General features: G+C 42.0%; 1 protein-coding gene and 1 long non-coding RNA gene across 2 annotated transcripts in view; one reads left to right on the forward strand and one right to left on the reverse strand.

Moving 5' to 3' along the window:
* Positions 1-16,853, forward strand: part of LOC110501889 (contactin-associated protein-like 5) — a 128,754-nt gene extending 111,901 nt beyond the window's left edge. Inside the window, exons 17-24 of the mRNA XM_021579744.3 lie at positions 353-571; positions 3,904-4,143; positions 5,203-5,427; positions 6,900-7,033; positions 12,415-12,502; positions 13,062-13,265; positions 13,640-13,699; positions 14,372-16,853. Of these exons, the coding sequence (XP_021435419.1) occupies positions 353-571; positions 3,904-4,143; positions 5,203-5,427; positions 6,900-7,033; positions 12,415-12,502; positions 13,062-13,265; positions 13,640-13,699; positions 14,372-14,613 (1,412 nt within the window). The 3' untranslated portion in view covers positions 14,614-16,853. The remainder of the gene's footprint in view (positions 1-352; positions 572-3,903; positions 4,144-5,202; positions 5,428-6,899; positions 7,034-12,414; positions 12,503-13,061; positions 13,266-13,639; positions 13,700-14,371) is intronic.
* LOC149972874 (uncharacterized) overlaps positions 1,756-18,643 on the reverse strand; it is a 390,242-nt gene continuing 373,354 nt past the window's right edge. Inside the window, exon 3 of the long non-coding RNA XR_016490678.1 lies at positions 1,756-1,892. This is a non-coding gene — a long non-coding RNA (uncharacterized LOC149972874). The remainder of the gene's footprint in view (positions 1,893-18,643) is intronic.

The raw sequence follows: 18,643 nt of genomic DNA on the forward strand, positions 1-18,643 counted from the left end.
GTGACCTGTTGCCACAAGAAAAGGGCAACCAGTGAAGAACAAACATCATTGTAAATACAACCCATATTTATGTTTATTTATTTCCCCTTTTGCACTATTTGCACATAATATGTTATTTGTAATGTCTTTATTCAACCTTTGTGAGTGTAATGTCTACTGTACATTTGTATTGTTTATTTCACTTTTGTTTATCTAGTTCACTTGCTTTGGCAAAGTTAACATATGTTTCCTATGCCAATAAAGACCTTCAATTGAATTGAGAGAGAGAGGGAGAGAGAGAGAGAATGAATGTTTGAAGGATGAGTTCTCTGCGACCTGACTGTCAGCTTGTGTCCCTGTTCTGTTGCCTCAGCTCCGTCCGTGGTGACGTTCTCCTTTGACGTGGGAAACAGGCCGGTGGACCTGGCCGTCAAGTCCCACGTGCCCCTGAATGACAGGCAGTGGCACTATGTGAGGGCAGAGCGCAGCGTGAAGGAGGCCTCGCTGCAGGTGGACCAGCTGCCCCTGCGCTTCTTGGAAGCTCCATCTGAGGGACTCCTCCGCCTCCGGCTCAACAGCCAGCTGTTTGTGGGTAGGACTGGCCTCATAGTCTCAGTTTCAACAGCCAGCTGTTTGTGGGTAGGACTGGCCTCATAGTCTCAGTTTCAACAGCTAGCTGTTTGTGGGTAGGACTAGCCTCATAGTCTCAGTTTCAACAGCTAGCTGTTTGTTGGTAGGACTAGCCTCATAGTCTCAGTTTCAACAGCTAGCTGTTTGTGGGTAGGACTGGCCTCATAGTCGCAGTCTCAACAGCCAGCTGTTTGTGGATAGGACTGGCCTCATAGTCTCAGTTTCAACAGCCAGCTGTTTGTGGGTAGGACTGACCTCATAGTCTCATTTTCAACAGCAAGCTGTTTGTGGGTAGGACTGGCCTCATAGTCTCAGTCTCAACAGCTAGCTGTTTGTTGGTAGGACTAGCCTCATAGTCTCAGTTTCAACAGCTAGCTGTTTGTGGGTAGGACTGGCCTCATAGTCGCAGTCTCAACAGCCAGCTGTTTGTGGATAGGACTGGCCTCATAGTCTCAGTTTCAACAGCCAGCTGTTTGTGGGTAGGACTGACCTCATAGTCTCATTTTCAACAGCAAGCTGTTTGTGGGTAGGACTGGCCTCATAGTCTCAGTCTCAACAGCCAGCTGTTTGTGGGTAGGGCTAGCCTCATAGTCTCAGTCTCAACAGACAGCTGTTTGTGGGTAGGCCTGGCCTCACAGCCTTAGTTTCAGTTTCAACAGCCAGCTGTTTGTGGGTAGGACTGGCCTGGTCTCATAGCCTTAGTCTCAGTCTCAACAGCCAGCTGTTCAAATCAAATCAAATGTATTTATATAGCCCTTCGTACATCCGCTGTGCTGTACCGAAACCCAGCCTAAAATCCCAAACAGCATGCAATGCAGGTGTAGAAGCACGGTGGCTAGGAAAAACTGCCTAGAAAGGCCAAAACCTAGGAAGGAACCTAGAGAGGAACCAGGCTATGAGTGGTGGCCAGTCCTCTTCTGGCTGTGCCGGGTGGCGATTATAACAGAATATGGCCAAGATGTTCAAATGTTCATAAATTACCAGCATGGTCAAATAATATTAATCACAGTAGTTGGCGAGGGTGCAGCAAGTCAGCACCTCAGGAGTAAATGTCAGTTGGCTTTTCATAGCCGATCATTGAGAGTATCTCTACCATTCCTGCTGTCTCTAGAGAGATGCAAACAGCAGGTCTGGGACAGGTAGCACGTCCAGTGAACAGGTCAGGATTCCATAGCCGCAGGCAGAACAGTTGAAACTGGAGCAGCAGCACGGCCAGGTGGACTGGGGACAGCAAGGAGTCATCATGCCAGGTGGTCCCGAGGCATGTTCCTAGGGCTCAGGTCCTCCGAGAGAGAGAAAGAAAGAGAGAATTAGAGAGAGCATACTTAAATTCAAACAGGACACCGGATAAGACGGGAGAAGTACTCCAGGTATAACAAACTGACCCTAGCTCCCCCGACACATAAACTACTGCAGCATAAATACTGGAGGCTGAGACAGGAGGGGTCAGGAGACACTGTGGCCCCATCCAATGATACCCCCGGACAGGGCCAAACAGGAAGGATATAACCCCACCCACTTTGCCAAAGCACAGCCCCCACACCACTAGTGGGATATCTTCAACCACCAACTTACCATCCTGAGACAAGGCCGAGTATAGCCCATAAAGATCTCCGCCACAACCCAAGGGGGGGCACCAACCCAGACAGGAAGATCACGTCAGTGACTCAACCCACTCAAGTGACGCACCCCTCCTAGGGACGGCATGAAAGAGCACCAGTAAGCCAGTGACTCAGCCCCTGTAATAGGGTTAGAGGCAGAGAATCCCAGTGGAGAGAGGGGAACCGGCCAGGCAGAGACAGCAAGGGCGGTTCGTTGCTCCAGAGCCTTTCCGTTCACCTTCACACTCCTGGGCCAGACTACACTCAATCATATGACCCACTGAAGAGATGAGTCTTCAGTAAAGACTTAAAGGTTGAGACTGAGTTTGCGTCTCTGACATGGGTAGGCAGACCGTTCCATAAAAATGGAGCTCTATAGGAGAAAGCCCTGCCTCCAGCTGTTTGCTTAGGAATTATAGGGACAATTAGGAGGCCTGCGTCTTGTGACCGTGGCGTACGTGTAGGTATGTACGGCAGGACCAAATCAGAAAGATAGGTAGGAGCAAGCCCATGTAATGTTTTGTAGGTTAGCAGTAAAACCTTGAAATCAGCCCTTGCCTTAACAGGAAGCCAGTTTAGGGAGGCTAGCACTGGAGTAATATGATCAACATTTTTGGTTCTAGTCAAGATTCTAGCAGCCGTATTTAGCACTAACTAAAGTTTATTTACTGCTTTATCCGGGTCGCCGGAAAGTAGAGCATTGCAGTAGTCTAACCTAGAAGTAACAAAAGCATGGATACATTTTTCTGCATCATTTTTGGACAGAAAGTTTCTGATTTTTGCAATGTTACGTAGATGGAAAAAAGCTGCCCTTAAAACAGTCTTTGTGGGTAGGACTGGCCTGGTCTCATAGCCTTGGTCTCACGCTCAACAGCCAACTGTTTGTGGGTAGGACTGCCTTTCTCATAGCCTTAGTTTCAGTCTCAACAGCCAACTGTTTGTGGGTAGGACTGCCTTTCTCATAGCCTTAGTTTCAGTCTCAATAGCCAGCTGTTTGCGGGTATGGCTGGCCTTAGTAATATAATATAACCCCTCTTAGGAAATAATTTATTTCAATACGCAGACTTTAACAGTGGCCTTTCCCCTGACAAGTTCCACCAGAGATATACTATTGTCTCGGTACATTTGCTATTTTAGGATTTATGATAGCCTCAAATAGACAATAGGTCACAGTATGAATGATCATATTCATTATGATTATTTCACAGTCACTTTCTGCTTATACCAAGGCATTACACACATGAATGGGTTTCCTATAAGACATTACCTATAAGCTTTCCCTGAGATTAAACCTTTGGTTGGCCATAAATCTTGATTTGTCTTTCAGGCGCATTACTGTTTCTTCTGCTTATAATGTTTGCAAAGGTCTGCCCAACACTTCATCCTAATAGCTATTCTTCCATATTTGCATATAGTTAGTCTTAATGAGCTCTTACATGTCTTACATACTTAAATCAAGGGTTGCAGTAAAGCAGTGGGCTTCTTTAGCCTCCCGGTGAGTTATTATGTATCACAACTAGACTACAAATGTGTTATAACATTGTTATAGGCATTATGAACTAGTTATAACCTGTGGTTCCTCCAGGGGGAACAGCAGCTAGTACTCAGTAGAATGTGATGCGTTATATACTAATTGTGTTATAACACTGTAATAAACATATGAACTAGTTATAACCTGTCGTCCCTCCTCCAGGGGGAACGGCGGCTAGGCAGAGGGGCTTCTTGGGTTGCATCAGAACTCTGACTATAAACGGTGTGACCTTTAACCTGGAGGAGCGGGCTAAGATGACCCCGGGGGTGAGCGCTGGCTGCCCCGGCCACTGCAGTGGCTCCAGCAGTCTCTGCCACAACAGCGGGAGGTGCATTGAGAAGAACAGCGGCTACGTCTGTGACTGCTCTCAGTCTGCCTATGGGGGGCCCTCCTGCAAGGAAGGTGTGTGATGATATGCCCCCCAAGAACTAGATGTAAATGGGTTCACTCATGATATTGTTGTTTGATTAATTATTGAATGGAAAAAACACTTGACACAATGATTAAGACATAAGAAAAGGCTTACATTTCCAAATGAAGATTAATCATGTATCTAAGGTCCTCGTCATACTTCATGTATTATACAGTAGAATGATGACATTCATATGCAACCGGTACTGTATAGCTCTCCACTCCCCTGCCGAAAAGTGTTGGGTCTTTTTTTTTTTCCTTGCCAGGTTTTGAGCCCTCCACAATCTAGAACAAAAAGTGCAACTCTTGAGCAAAAAGATTTGTGTATCCACTGCCGCATGTGTGGGATTCTTGAATATGGTTCTTAGCTTCATTTTCTCTGAACTACTGGATATACTTGTACCTGAGCCACTTGCATGTTAAGGAAATTCTTACCTTCAATCATTCTTAAGAAAAAAAGCAATATTGACCAATCTTAACCCTTTTCTGTAGATGCTCCTTTATTTCCAGCATCTGCTCTTGTGTGGGTAGAGAGCCTTCAATTATTTATTCTCTTTCCACTAAGTCATGATGACTTATTATGAAACTTAGTTATAAAAAAAATAAAACTCGCTGAGATTGTGCTTAGACTGCTATATAATTATGCAATATATATATTTCCCATTAATTAATTTTGAGGAGAACGGGAGAAGAGAAAATAACAGAATGCTTTGAGGGGTATTCACTTTGCTCTTGAAGTGGAGGTGTTGAGATCAGTGGCTTTCAGAGTGTAGATTGTGCTCCATTATCATGGAGCAGACACGTCTTTGACAAAGGGTGGTCTGTTTCTTATAGGATGTACATTTTGTTCTATTTTGTCCAATGAAATTGACAGAACGTGCATTCATCAAGAATGTTTTTTAAAATCTTTCTTCTGACTGTTGCTTTGGTTTAGCTAGAAAACAGCTACAATTTAATGGACATTATTTGCTCTCAACAATTTATCTTTTGAATTCAGTGTATTGCAGTATGTCTGTCCAAATGATCCATCCTCTCTCCCTGTCCCTACAGAGGTGTCTGTGTCGTTTAACAGAGAGTCGTCGGTGACCTACACCTTCCAGGAGCCTTTCTCTGTGATGCAGAATAGGAGCTTCCAGGCCTCCAGTGTCTACAGAGGGAACAGCAGGGCCAGAGAGAACATGGCTTTCATCTTCATGACCACACAGAGCCCTGCCATGCTGCTCACTGTCAGCACCTTCAGCCAGCAGTACATAGCAGTCATCCTGGCACGCAACGGTAGGGACACCTCTACTACTCATTTGTCAGTATTACAAATAATTTAATAATTTCTGAGGTGTACATTTACACCTCATTGCATTTGGTAATATGAGTGAAATTCAATATGCTTCAAACATATTTCCAGATTTGTATTTGGACTCTGACGGGAAGAAGTTGGGACTCCACCAAGGCTTTAGTGAAGGGTGTTATAATGACTCCATTAGCTGGCAGAGGGCAACTCTAAAATCAGAATGTAATCTCATTATATGGAAGAGAGTGCTAACTATTGCGTACTATTTACTCCAGCTGAGTGTTCTCTCCCATTGTACTGCACAGCAAAGAGCTGAAAAAAACACTTTGCCTTGCACACCTTTCAACACAAAGAATGCAATTAGTTTCATAGAAAGATGGATTTATAATCCCTTGACAAGTATGGAACAAGTAATGTGTCATGTTTAGAATATTTCCATCCATCACATAACAGACAGGAATAAAAAAAAAAAACGAATTTAACCTTGACAGATCCAAGTTCAATGGCGCGTCTAAGCCTATTCTGCCGCATCCATAACGAAGCCTTGATCACGCACCTTAACCTCTAATCTGACAGCCTTCCAAGGTGTACAGAAAGCCCATCAGCATCGTGTTGAGTGACGCCCTGTGTTTCTTTAAGTCTTTGCTCTTTTGTTCAATCAGAACGCGTGGATGAATCACACCTTTGTAAATATGGGAGGATCAGGAGGACACTTCATCCACAGTAATCTCAGGCACCCGGGCACTGTCAGGGGGTTCTCAAACACAATATAAATCCCTTCACCAACCGTGCTGGAATTGTAATATTGACCCAACTTCACTTGATAATGGAAAGCTCTCTGCCTCTCTGATCTAGTGTGGTATGTGTGTGGGAGGAACATTTGGTGCATATTGACATATTCAACACAGGGCAAAGAGTTTAGGCTGCTCCAGGATACATATTTATGTCTAAAGAGGTAACTGTGGGGGCTTCAATAGAGAAGTCTATTTATAAATAAACTGCCAACACTCTTCATTGTATTTCAGTCAAAATGCTATTTTTGTTAATAAGCTTATCTTAATTCCAAACTCATTTCTATTGATTGATATGAATTTAAAATAAAGGTTTGTAGGTGAAGGTGAGGTGAGCCACATCATGAGATAAGTTTAGCTATTTAAATGTTATTCTCAAGCCTCCAGCTTGGGACAATCTCATCGGCACAGCTCATGGATAATGGCTGTATTCAAAGAACAAGGCAATATTGTTTACAAATCACCATGAGGGCAATTGTTTCAATTATTTCAAAATATGATTTCATGTTGGCGCATACTTTAGCCCAAATGGTAACTGGAGATATTCGAACAGTCCTCACATTGACTTCAATGCGTGACTTTAACAAGTCCAATAGTCAACAACCTTTAATGTAGGTTTAAGATCTTTCAGTGCATAGTTTTCACCCAGTTTGTGTTGTGGTCTATAGGGAGTCTACAGATCTGGTACCATCTCCATGTGGACAGGAGGCCAGATGTGTTCAGTCCCAGACCCTCCAGCCTGGCAGACGGACACCTCCACCGTATCAGAATCCACCGTGAGGGAAAAGACGTCTACCTACAGGTGAGCAATGAATACATTTACAAAAGGTGTAGATCCTGTGCATTTTAATTCCATCACTACATATAGGCATGTCAATCCTCATTAATAACCCCCATAAATATTTGTCTAGTGGAGTATTTGCATATGATCTCAGTGATCCTTGTCCCAGAGTATGTGTTAGAGCAGGGGTACTCGATTATTACCCTTTGAGGTCCGTATCCTGCTGGTTTTCTGTTCTATCAGATAATTAATTGCACCCACCTTGTGTTCCCGGTCTAAACCAGTCCCTGATTAGCAACAATGAAAAAAACGCAGTGGAACTAGCTTCGAGGTCCAGAGTTTGAGGGTATTAGAGATACAAAACAGCAAAATACTGATCCTCGTTTATTTAAGAGGAGACATTTTAAAAAGTTTTCTCCTAAAGGGTTTTTAAATGACATGTTCTGCTCTGATTTAGCCACTATCTCCTGTATTCCTGTCCCTGAAAAATGTATCCTCCATATGTATTGCTTTGGCAGATAAACACACCCCTTTAAAAAAATTCAGAGTCAAAGAAAGATCCAATCCTTGGTTTTCTTCGGCGCTCTCTGAGCTCGTTCAAATGAGATAATCAGGCCTGGGCCAAAGCAAGGAAAACTGAATCTGTAGTAGACTCGCAATCTTTCAGGCAATTGAGAAACAAATGTACTATCTTGATGAAGAAAGCTAAATCAAGCCACCTTTTTTAGCTCTATCTCTGACTCTGCTGGGGATCCTTCTAAAATGTTGAAAACAGTAAATGCACTGAAGCATATAAATTCATCTTCTTCCCTGCCTAAGCAAGTTCTATCTGACTCTGGCATCATAACAGAGAAGAATGGGATAAATTGTATTTTTAGTCATAATTTTATCTCGGCAGGCTTTTTATTTGAGAGAAACTGTGGTTTAATTGACCCTGGACAGTCAATTAACTGCTCTTCTATCTGCCAGCCTCTAGCTGACTGGATGGTTAAATCATCAACTTCTAGTGAATCTTTGTTTTCATTTCAACAATTTACTTTTGGTGAATTATTAACTGGGGCTGACATGCCTGATTGCTCCGTCATTAACCCATATGATTTACCTGACAATTATATCTAGTACTATCTCCAAGGCTTAGAAGACGGACCATGTACTCCCCCTTCAGAAAGGTGACCTTTGTGACCTAATTCATTATTGCCCTATTTCTAAACTTAGCTAAAATATTATAGTCCTTGATTAACTCTCAGCTAAGATCTTACTTATCTTTGAAATGCATTTCAATTGTACATCAGTCGGGTTTTAGACCAGGTCATAGCACTATCTCTATGCATCCCTAGTTATAAATGATGTGGTTGACTTTATGGATAAAAGGCAACATTGTGCTGCCCTTCTTCATGAACCTGTCAAATGCTTTCGATACTGTTGATCACTCACTACTAATTCACAAGCTTTCCTCAATTGGCTTAGACCAGGCTGCATGTAAATTGTCTAAAAATTACTTGACAAATAGAACTCATTGTGTATCTACTGATACAAATTGTATTTTATAATGCATATTGATGAGTTAGGAAGCTGAGAATTAAATTGGGCTTCTATGGAAATAGGTCCTGCCTCTCGTTAAATAGTAGAAAGCAGATTATTCAGTCAACATGGCGACATCATCTATGGCGACGTCATCTGCCACTGCATTAAAGTATTGATAAGCCGTTTATCATAGCGCTCTGCGCTTTATTATGGGCAACAGTTTTAGTACTCATCACTGCATTCTCTATCAGAAAGTTGGTTGGCCCTCTTTGATATCACGTAGGTTGATACATTTCTATGTTTTTATGGGAAACAGTTTTAGTACTCATCACTGCATTCTCTACCAGAAAGTTGGTTGGCCCTCTTTGATATCACGTAGGTTGATACATTTCTATGTTTCTATGTCTTATTACTGATGAAGGTGTTTGTTCTGCTGCCTCTAGGTCAACTCAGAAAGCTGATTGAGGACCTTATTACTGATGAAGGTGTTTGTTCTGCTGCCTCTAGGTCAACTCAGAAAGCTGATTGAGGACCTTATTACTGATGAAGGTGTTTGTTCTGCTGCCTCTAGGTCAACTCAGAAAGCTGATTGAGGACCTTATTACTGATGAAGGTGTTTGTTCTGCTGCCTCTAGGTCAACTCAGAAAGCTGATTGAGGACCTTATTACTGATGAAGGTGTTTGTTCTGCTGCCTCTAGGTCCATTCAGAAAGCTGATTGAGGACCTTATTACTGATGAAGGTGTTTGTTCTGCTGCCTCTAGGTCAACTCAGAAAGCTGATTGAGGACCTTATTACTGATCAATGTGTTTGTTCTGCTGCCTCTAGGTCAACTCAGAAAGCTGATTGAGGACCTTATTACTGATCAATGTGTTTGTTCTGCTGCCTCTAGGTCAACTCAGAAAGCTGATTGAGGACCTTATTACTGATGAAGGTGTTTGTTCTGCTGCCTCTAGGTCAACTCAGAAAGCTGATTGAGGACCTTATTACTGATGAAGGTGTTTGTTCTGCTGCCTCTAGGTCAACTCAGAAAGCTGATTGAGGACCTTATTACTGATGAAGGTGTTTGTTATGCTGCCTCTAGGTCAACTCAGAAAGCTGATTGAGGACCTTATTACTGATGAAGGTGTTTGTTCTGCTGCCTCTAGGTCAACTCAGAAAGCTGATTGAGGACCTTATTACTGATGAAGGTGTTTGTTCTGCTGCCTCTAGGTCAACTCAGAAAGCTGATTGAGGACCTTATTACTGATGAAGGTGTTTGTTCTGCTGCCTCTAGGTTAACTCAGAACGCTGATTGAGGACCTTATTACTGATGAAGGTGTTTGTTCTGCTGCCTCTAGGTCAACTCAGAACGCTGATTGAGGACCTTATTACTGATGAAGGTGTTTGTTCTGCTGCCTCTAGGTCAACTCAGAAAGCTGATTGAGGACCTTATTACTGATGAAGGTGTTTGTTCTGCTGCCTCTAGGTCAACTCAGAAAGCTGATTGAGGACCTTATTACTGATGAAGGTGTTTGTTCTGCTGCCTCTAGGTCAACTCAGAAAGCTGATTGAGGACCTTATTACTGATGAAGGTGTTTGTTCTGCTGCCTCTAGGTCAACTCAGAAAGCTGATTGAGGACCTTATTACTGATGAAGGTGTTTGTTCTGCTGCCTCTAGGTCAACTCAGAAAGCTGATTGAGGACCTTATTACTGATGAAGGTGTTTGTTCTGCTGCCTCTAGGTCCATTCAGAAAGCTGATTGAGGACCTTATTACTGATGAAGGTGTTTGTTCTGCTGCCTCTAGGTCAACTCAGAAAGCTGATTGAGGACCTTATTACTGATCAATGTGTTTGTTCTGCTGCCTCTAGGTCAACTCAGAAAGCTGATTGAGGACCTTATTACTGATCAATGTGTTTGTTCTGCTGCCTCTAGGTCAACTCAGAAAGCTGATTGAGGACCTTATTACTGATGAAGGTGTTTGTTCTGCTGCCTCTAGGTCAACTCAGAAAGCTGATTGAGGACCTTATTACTGATGAAGGTGTTTGTTCTGCTGCCTCTAGGTCAACTCAGAAAGCTGATTGAGGACCTTATTACTGATGAAGGTGTTTGTTATGCTGCCTCTAGGTCAACTCAGAAAGCTGATTGAGGACCTTATTACTGATGAAGGTGTTTGTTCTGCTGCCTCTAGGTCAACTCAGAAAGCTGATTGAGGACCTTATTACTGATGAAGGTGTTTGTTCTGCTGCCTCTAGGTCAACTCAGAAAGCTGATTGAGGACCTTATTACTGATGAAGGTGTTTGTTCTGCTGCCTCTAGGTTAACTCAGAACGCTGATTGAGGACCTTATTACTGATGAAGGTGTTTGTTCTGCTGCCTCTAGGTCAACTCAGAACGCTGATTGAGGACCTTATTACTGATGAAGGTGTTTGTTCTGCTGCCTCTAGGTCAACTCAGAAAGCTGATTGAGGACCTTATTACTGATGAAGGTGTTTGTTCTGCTGCCTCTAGGTCAACTCAGAAAGCTGATTGAGGACCTTATTGATGATGAAGGTGTTTGTTCTGCTGCCTCTAGGTCAACTCAGAAAGCTGATTGAGGACCTTATTACTGATGAAGGTGTTTGTTCTGCTGCCTCTAGGTCAACTCAGAAAGCTGATTGAGGACCTTATTACTGATGAAGGTGTTTGTTCTGCTGCCTCTAGGTCAACTCAGAAAGCTGATTGAGGACCTTATTACTGATGAAGGTGTTTGTTCTGCTGCCTCTAGGTCAACTCAGAAAGCTGATTGAGGACCTTATTACTGATGAAGGTGTTTGTTCTGCTGCCTCTAGGTCAACTCAGAAAGCTGATTGAGGACCTTATTACTGATGAAGGTGTTTGTTCTGCTGCCTCTAGGTCAACTCAGAAAGCTGATTGAGGACCTTATTACTGATGAAGGTGTTTGTTCTGCTGCCTCTAGGTCCATTCAGAAAGCTGATTGAGGACCTTATTACTGATGAAGGTGTTTGTTATGCTGCCTCTAGGTCCATTCAGAAAGCTGATTGAGGACATTATTACTGATGAAGGTGTTTGTTATGCTGCCTCTAGGTCAACTCAGAAAGCTGATTGAGGACCTTATTACTGATGAAGGTGTTTGTTCTGCTGCCTCTAGGTCAACTCAGAAAGCTGATTGAGGACCTTATTACTGATGAAGGTGTTTGTTCTGCTGCCTCTAGGTCCATTCAGAAAGCTGATTGAGGACCTTATTACTGATGAAGGTGTTTGTTATGCTGCCTCTAGGTCCATTCAGAAAGCTGATTGAGGAGGACCTTATTACTGATCAATGTGTTTGTTCTGCTGCCTCTAGGTCCATTCAGAAAGCTGATTGAGGACCTTATTACTGATCAATGTGTTTGTTCTGCTGCCTCTAGGTCAACTCAGAAAGCTGATTGAGGACCTTATTACTGATCAATGTGTTTGTTCTGCTGCCTCTAGGTCAACTCAGAAAGCTGATTGAGGACCTTATTACTGATGAAGGTGTTTGTTATGCTGCCTCTAGGTCAACTCAGAAAGCTGATTGAGGACCTTATTACTGATCAATGTGTTTGTTCTTTATGACCGTGTTTTTCTTTCTGCTTGCATTTTTGTATTTACATTTTGATGTGTATATTTTCTGTCATCTATGTCATTTAGGGCTCATCTGTAAAATAGACTTTGTCTCAGTATGACTCCCTGATAAATAAAGTTTAAATAAAAACATTTAACAAATGTATACCCCTATGAGAGTGCATTGGTACTACAGTAAACGGCAGCCATTTAAATGAAAGAATACTCAATCCATAATGTATTGAAATGTAAAATGGATTTGTAATTCCTGTAATCCTCCTTATTATTTGATTATCTTTCACTTTCCCACCAGATCGACCAGGACATCCACAGGAAGTACACCCTGTCATCTGATGCAGAGTTGATCTTAATCAGATCCTTGACTTTGGGCATAGTCGTCGGTAAGCCTTCCAATTAAATTCTACTGCCATGCAAGGAGCTATTTTGAATAATGGAAGGTGGAGGACCATTTAGTGGAACCATACTATGATACTGAAGAAGTTTAGGTTTTTCACATGTTCTGTTTTTGACTTAATGTTCAAATGCTCATAACAATTTCCCAAAATGTTCATACCCCGTCTCAGAACAGCTTTTGTAATTGCAGATTTAAAGATTTTGACCATCATTGCTGAAGGATGATTATTTTTTATATCCCTCACTGCTGTTGCCATAGAAACATGTATATTTAATTCCGGAGGGAAATAATGGTGAACCTAATAAAGGCTGAATAAAGATTAATTGATGGGACCTAAAACACAGAAATGTCTTAAACAATAACCTAGACAGAAAGCAAACTCTCTCACCTCCTCTCCCTCTCTTTCCCGCTCTAATGAAGATCTATTAAAAATGCTCTTCATACATATCTTCCCCAATGACTCATTTGTACATCATGAAGTATGTTTTGTAGTTTTTAGTGGGAGACTGCTGCTATAATGCTTCAATGTTAATTCTGTATAACAGGAGGTGAAAATGTTGATGAGGAAGTGATGCAGGCAGGATCTAAGGGCTTCATTGGCTGCCTGTCGTCCGTCCAGTTCAATCACATGGCTCCACTGAAGGCAGCGCTACTGAACCGTGGCAGCTCATTGGTCAGTGTACGGGGTCACCTGGTGGAGTCTAACTGTGGGGCTCCGGCTGACTCAACAACCTCACACCCACTCTCAGGTAAGTGCTGCTGTTGTAAAACACAGTCTCCACTCAGCTAACTGGATAAAACAAGTAAATTAGTTCCTTTACTCTGCCACAGCTGTTCAGCTTTCACAGCGGAAGCCATTTGGAGCTGTGTGGAATCGATTGTGGATGTTCCCAGTCTTGCCTCCTGCTTAAAGCATCATTATTACATTTCAGATGAATCACGAATGAGTCGACAATGAGCTGAAGCCTGCCAGCCTGATGGAACTTTTGTTTTTCATTGTTTACGCAGTTAAACAAATAAGTTATCTTCTGCCACATACACCCTGTTGAGGAACATCCATTTTGCTGCACAGCTCGTTCACTCATTACTGAAAGATAATGAATGGGCCTTTCTTCCCTGCCAGATCAAGCTGCGAAAACAAACAAAGATAATATCAGCCTGCATGACTCGGCAGTCATAGGAGGTTTGTTTCTCTATTTTATCTTAATTTATTGTTTCGGTGTTAATATGAAACTAGTCCCAGATGTCACTTTGTTTCACTGTCTTTCTTCCTCTCTCTCTCTTCCTCTCTCTCTCTTCCTCTCTCTCTCTTCCTCTCTCTCTCACTCTCTTACCTCACAATGGCTGTCCCTCTGAAGTGTTTTGTGAATTGGGTTCCTCATTGTTAAAGCTGCAATGTGTAACTGGTAGATATGTTCTATGTGCACTATTTCTATGCTTCCCATTCTTTCGTTACGTTTTTGCATCTATTACTTCCAGTTTTGTACACCAGCTTCAAACAGCTGAAAATACAATTATTTTTGGTTATGGAAAATAGGTTTCACAGCAGTGTAGATGGTACAATGATGATACACTATAATTGCTTGTTTTTGTCACATATACAGTTCAAAAGTGCTGGACACACAACTAGCTATATACATGTAGAAAAATAGGGGGGAATAAACAGTGCAATGGGACTATTAAGCAAACTATTCAAATTTTAGCAACCAGGTAATGGCGCAGCGATTTCTGCATAGTGCATTTTTAAGTCCAGGATAACTTATTTCTAATAAATTGAGACGTACCATGATATGAGTCATGACCCCAGCCCCCCTCAGATGTTATAACTAAAATGGCTGCCCTTGCTCCCCCGCAGGTGTGGTGTCAGCAGTAATCTTCATCACTCTGTGTGTAGTGGTGGTGATGACCCGTTTCCTGTACCAGCACCGGCAGGCCCGGAGAGACGCCAGCATCAAGGAGAAGGAGCACCAAACCAACCTGGAAATAGCCTGCCGGAGAGAAGCAGCCTACCAGGCAGAACCAGCCTACAGGACAGAGTGCCACCTCCATGACAGTCATAGCTCCACCCTCAGGGACAACAGGGAGTACTATATCTGACCACAGTGTCCAGCCAAGCCTTCTAGCCATCGCCGCTTACCTCTCTTCTGTTTTGTCTAGCTGTCTGCACAGGAGGAGGCAGCCTTTTTCCTCCCTCCTCTGGGGTAGAAATTAAGAATTCCTTCTCCTTTAGGGAACTGTGGGAATATCCTGATGGGGAATTTCTTCCCGTTTCTGTGTAGATACTCCGTAGGACGGGACTTGTAGCTGCAAATATGTTGACCGGCCGGCTCACAAATGGTGGTGATGGGACAGGAAAACAGTGCCATAAGAGATTGAAGCATATGGATATGGTGCAATGGATTTATCCAATGACAGAAATACAAAGAGTCTGGAAAGATTAGAATATTCAATGTTATGGTAAAAGTGGGCAATGTTATGGAAGAGTGGTCAATGTTATGGGAAGAGTGGTCAATATTATGGTAAAAGTGGGCCATGTTATGGAAGAGTGAGCAATGTTATGGAAGATTGAGCAATGTTATGGAAGATTGAGCAATGTTATGGGAAGAGTGGTCAATGTTATGGGAAGAGTGGTCAATGTTATGGAAGAGTGGTCAATGTTATGGGAAGAGTGGGCAATGTTATGGGAAAAAGCCACAATGGTGTAGATGGCCAAGATTAAACTATCCCACTGTCGTGTGGGGAAGAAATCTCCCGACGCACAGAAACTACACACAGATGCACTTACTCCATTTCAAATACTTACGAAAAGGACGAGAAGTTCAACAGCTTTCACATCTGTGCCATTGATGTAATACAGAGGGTCAATACAGAGTGGGTTGCCTTCAGAGGGCAGGGAGACTATTCAGCCACCATTTTGATGGTAATTACAGTACCGCAGTGCAGTGCTCTGGGAATGGTTGAAAAGGCTCAATGCAAAGGCCTTCTTAGATAACATAATATTAAATGACACATTGGAATAAGATAAGTATTGTTTTACTGATCTTGATAATGCAGTGATTAATTAAGATTAAATACAAAAAGTTATATATTTAAATTTCATTAAATCCATAAATAAAGCCATTTAAAAATTACATCAATACAAGAGACAGGTGCCTGGACCGGTTTCCTACATTTTTCTTTGGAAAATTGAAAATCATTGTTCTTTCTGCCCAATGTTCTTGAGGTTTCTATGCCGTAGGCTAGGATGCTTTGTATTGCTGCAAGGAAGAGAATGTAAAAAGAACCCAGCTGACTGGAACATCTGCTAGCTGTCCCCTAGCAAGAGAACCAACCCATCACATCCCACTCAAGTGGCTGCCGGCCAAGGGTTAGAAGAGTCTTCAAAGAGCTGCCATATACAAAGCTTTAGTTGTTCCTCATCTTCTCATAAGCTCTTTGTCTTTTCTTGGTACTTTTCATTGTTTCGTTTGGATTGCTTCCTCAAGCAGCCATTTGTTCTGGCACACCTTTGATCCTGGTCATGCATTGGTGACCATTTTATATCTTATTTCTTATTTGAAGTTTGTAATTCATTGCTTTTGTACTGATTGTCAACAGTATCCCTATGTTAGATCTACATTATAAGGTGATTAGTGTTTACTGGTATTGGATGATGGATGTGGATGCTCAGCTTAGTTTTATTTTCCACCTAAAATGAAGAGGGAAAGTATCATCAGTGCAAAATTACCCAGTTTGACAGTTTAGAAACAATAAAAACAGAGAATGAAAATTCATACGTAAAACTCTTTCATGAGCAACAATTCATATACACACCGTCACAAAATAATAAGATTGGCTGAGGTATTGCCTGAAAACATTTTTCTTTCAAATTAAAGTGTCCTTGAAAGCAAGTTATAATTCACCTCTGAGACTCCTATTTGTACTTGTTGATATTGTGATTACTTTGAGGGCCAATTTTGTATGGCTATAATTGTACAGGTATATTATGAATATATGTTTAATAAAACCAAACATTCTTTTTGAAAAATAATTCATATTTTCCAGATGTTTCCGTGCTACATAACCTCTATCACAACCATTCTCTTTCTTCCGTTCACACACATTTTTTGGGGCTTTGAATACGGTATGTGTGTTTGCATTTGTTGGTACATGTGTGTATAAGCATGTACAGACCAAGGATGGGTGGTGCTGTGTATTCTGATGAAGTAGAAACATTCATTACGTGGTGTGAAACTACGTCCCGTCTTCCTCCAAACGTTGTTATGGTAAATAGGGTACAAAATGGAATCTGACCTAATTCAATCACAAAGCCAGAACATTAAATTGCTTCGATGTCAGAACTGTAGTTGTGGAACATTTTATTGTGTCTCTTTTTTTTTGTGACCACATTTATATATTTTTCTGTGATTTCTTTGTTGGGTGTGTGGGGGGTTAAAGGGACAACCGACACATAATTTGCTACTCAGTTAATATCGTATTTACCTGTAGGCTGCCACTCCAAAAGAAAATAAAACATTTAGAAAAAAAGGACAGTATTGATCATTATGATTGTATTAAAGAGTTTATATTTAGTATGTAAAGGAAAATAAACTAAAATAAGAGAGCCAACCTCCCAACCCCAACCATCCATCCATCCATCCAACCCCACCCATCCATCCATCCACCCAACCCCACCCATCCATCCATCCATCCATCCATCCATCCAACCCCACCCATCCATCCATCCACCCAACCCCACCCATCCATCCATCCATCCATCCATCCATCCAACCCCACCCATCCATCCATCCATCCATCCATCCAAACCCACCAATCCATCCAACCCAACCCATCCATCCATCCATCAACCCCACCCATCCATCCATCCATCCATCCAACCCCACCCCACCCATCCATCCATCCATCCAACCCCACCCATCCATTCATTCATCCATCCATCCATCCATCCATCCATCCATCCATCCAACATGTGAATATCTACATTCATGCACTTCAAAATGAATTTTGTAACTCTGTCCCAGAAATATGCAACTGCAGGACACTCACATCATAGGAAGAAATGTGCTTACTTGATTTAGGGGACACAGTCGCCAGTTAGGAGTTGGGGCCAATTTTATCGTAAAATGTTTCCTTGGTGTTATATACACTCTGCAAATTTTTTTTTAACCTTTATTTAGCTAGGGAAGTCAGTTAAGAACAAATTCTTATTTTCAATGATGGCCTAGGAACAGTAGGTTAACTGCCTTGTTCAGGGGTAGAACGACAGATTTTTACCTTGTCAGCTCAGGGATTCTATCTTGCAACTTTCTGTTTACTATTCCAACGCTCTAACCACTAGGCTAGCTGCTGCCAACTAAACTTAAAATTTAGAGCTTGATGATTCGGATTACGGGACGCCAAGGTAATATTTTTACATATCCTGCTCCAGTTAAAGGGTTTTTCAGATTTTTGTATTATATTTTTATTTTTTATTTCACCTTTATTTAACCAGGTAGACTAGTTGAGAACAAGTTCTAATTTACAACTGCGACCTGGCCAAGATAAAGCATAGCAGTGTGAACAGACAACAACACAGAGTTACACATGGAGTAAACAATAAACAAGTCAATAACAGTAGAAAAAAGAAAAAAAGAGTCTATATACATTGTGTGCAAAAGGCATGAGGAGGTAGGCGAATAATTACAATTTTGCAGATTAACACTGGAGTGATAAATGATCAGATGGTCATGTACAGGTAGAGATACTGATGTGCAAAAGAGCAGAAAAGTAAATAAATAAAAACAGTATGGGGATGAGGTAGGTAAATTGGGTGGGCTATTTACCGATGGACTATGTACAGCTGCAGCGATTGGTTAGTTGCTCAGATAGCAGATGTTTAAAGTTGGTGAGGGAGATAAAAGTCTCCAACTTCAGCGATTTTTGCAAAACCCACCCGCAGCAGAGAACTGGAAGGAAAGGCGGCCAAATTAGGTGTTGGCTTTAGGGATGATCAGTGAGATACACCTGCTTGAGCGCTTGCTACGGGTGGGTGTTGCTATTGTGACCAGTGAACTGAGATAAGGCGGAGCTTTACCTAGCATGGACTTGTAGATGACCTGGAGCCAGTGGGTCTGGCGACGAATATGTA

The sequence above is a fragment of the Oncorhynchus mykiss genome, chromosome 22, assembly GCF_057628025.1.
Source record: "Oncorhynchus mykiss isolate SJ-2025 chromosome 22, ASM5762802v1, whole genome shotgun sequence".
Taxonomy (NCBI): Eukaryota; Metazoa; Chordata; class Actinopteri; order Salmoniformes; family Salmonidae; genus Oncorhynchus; species Oncorhynchus mykiss.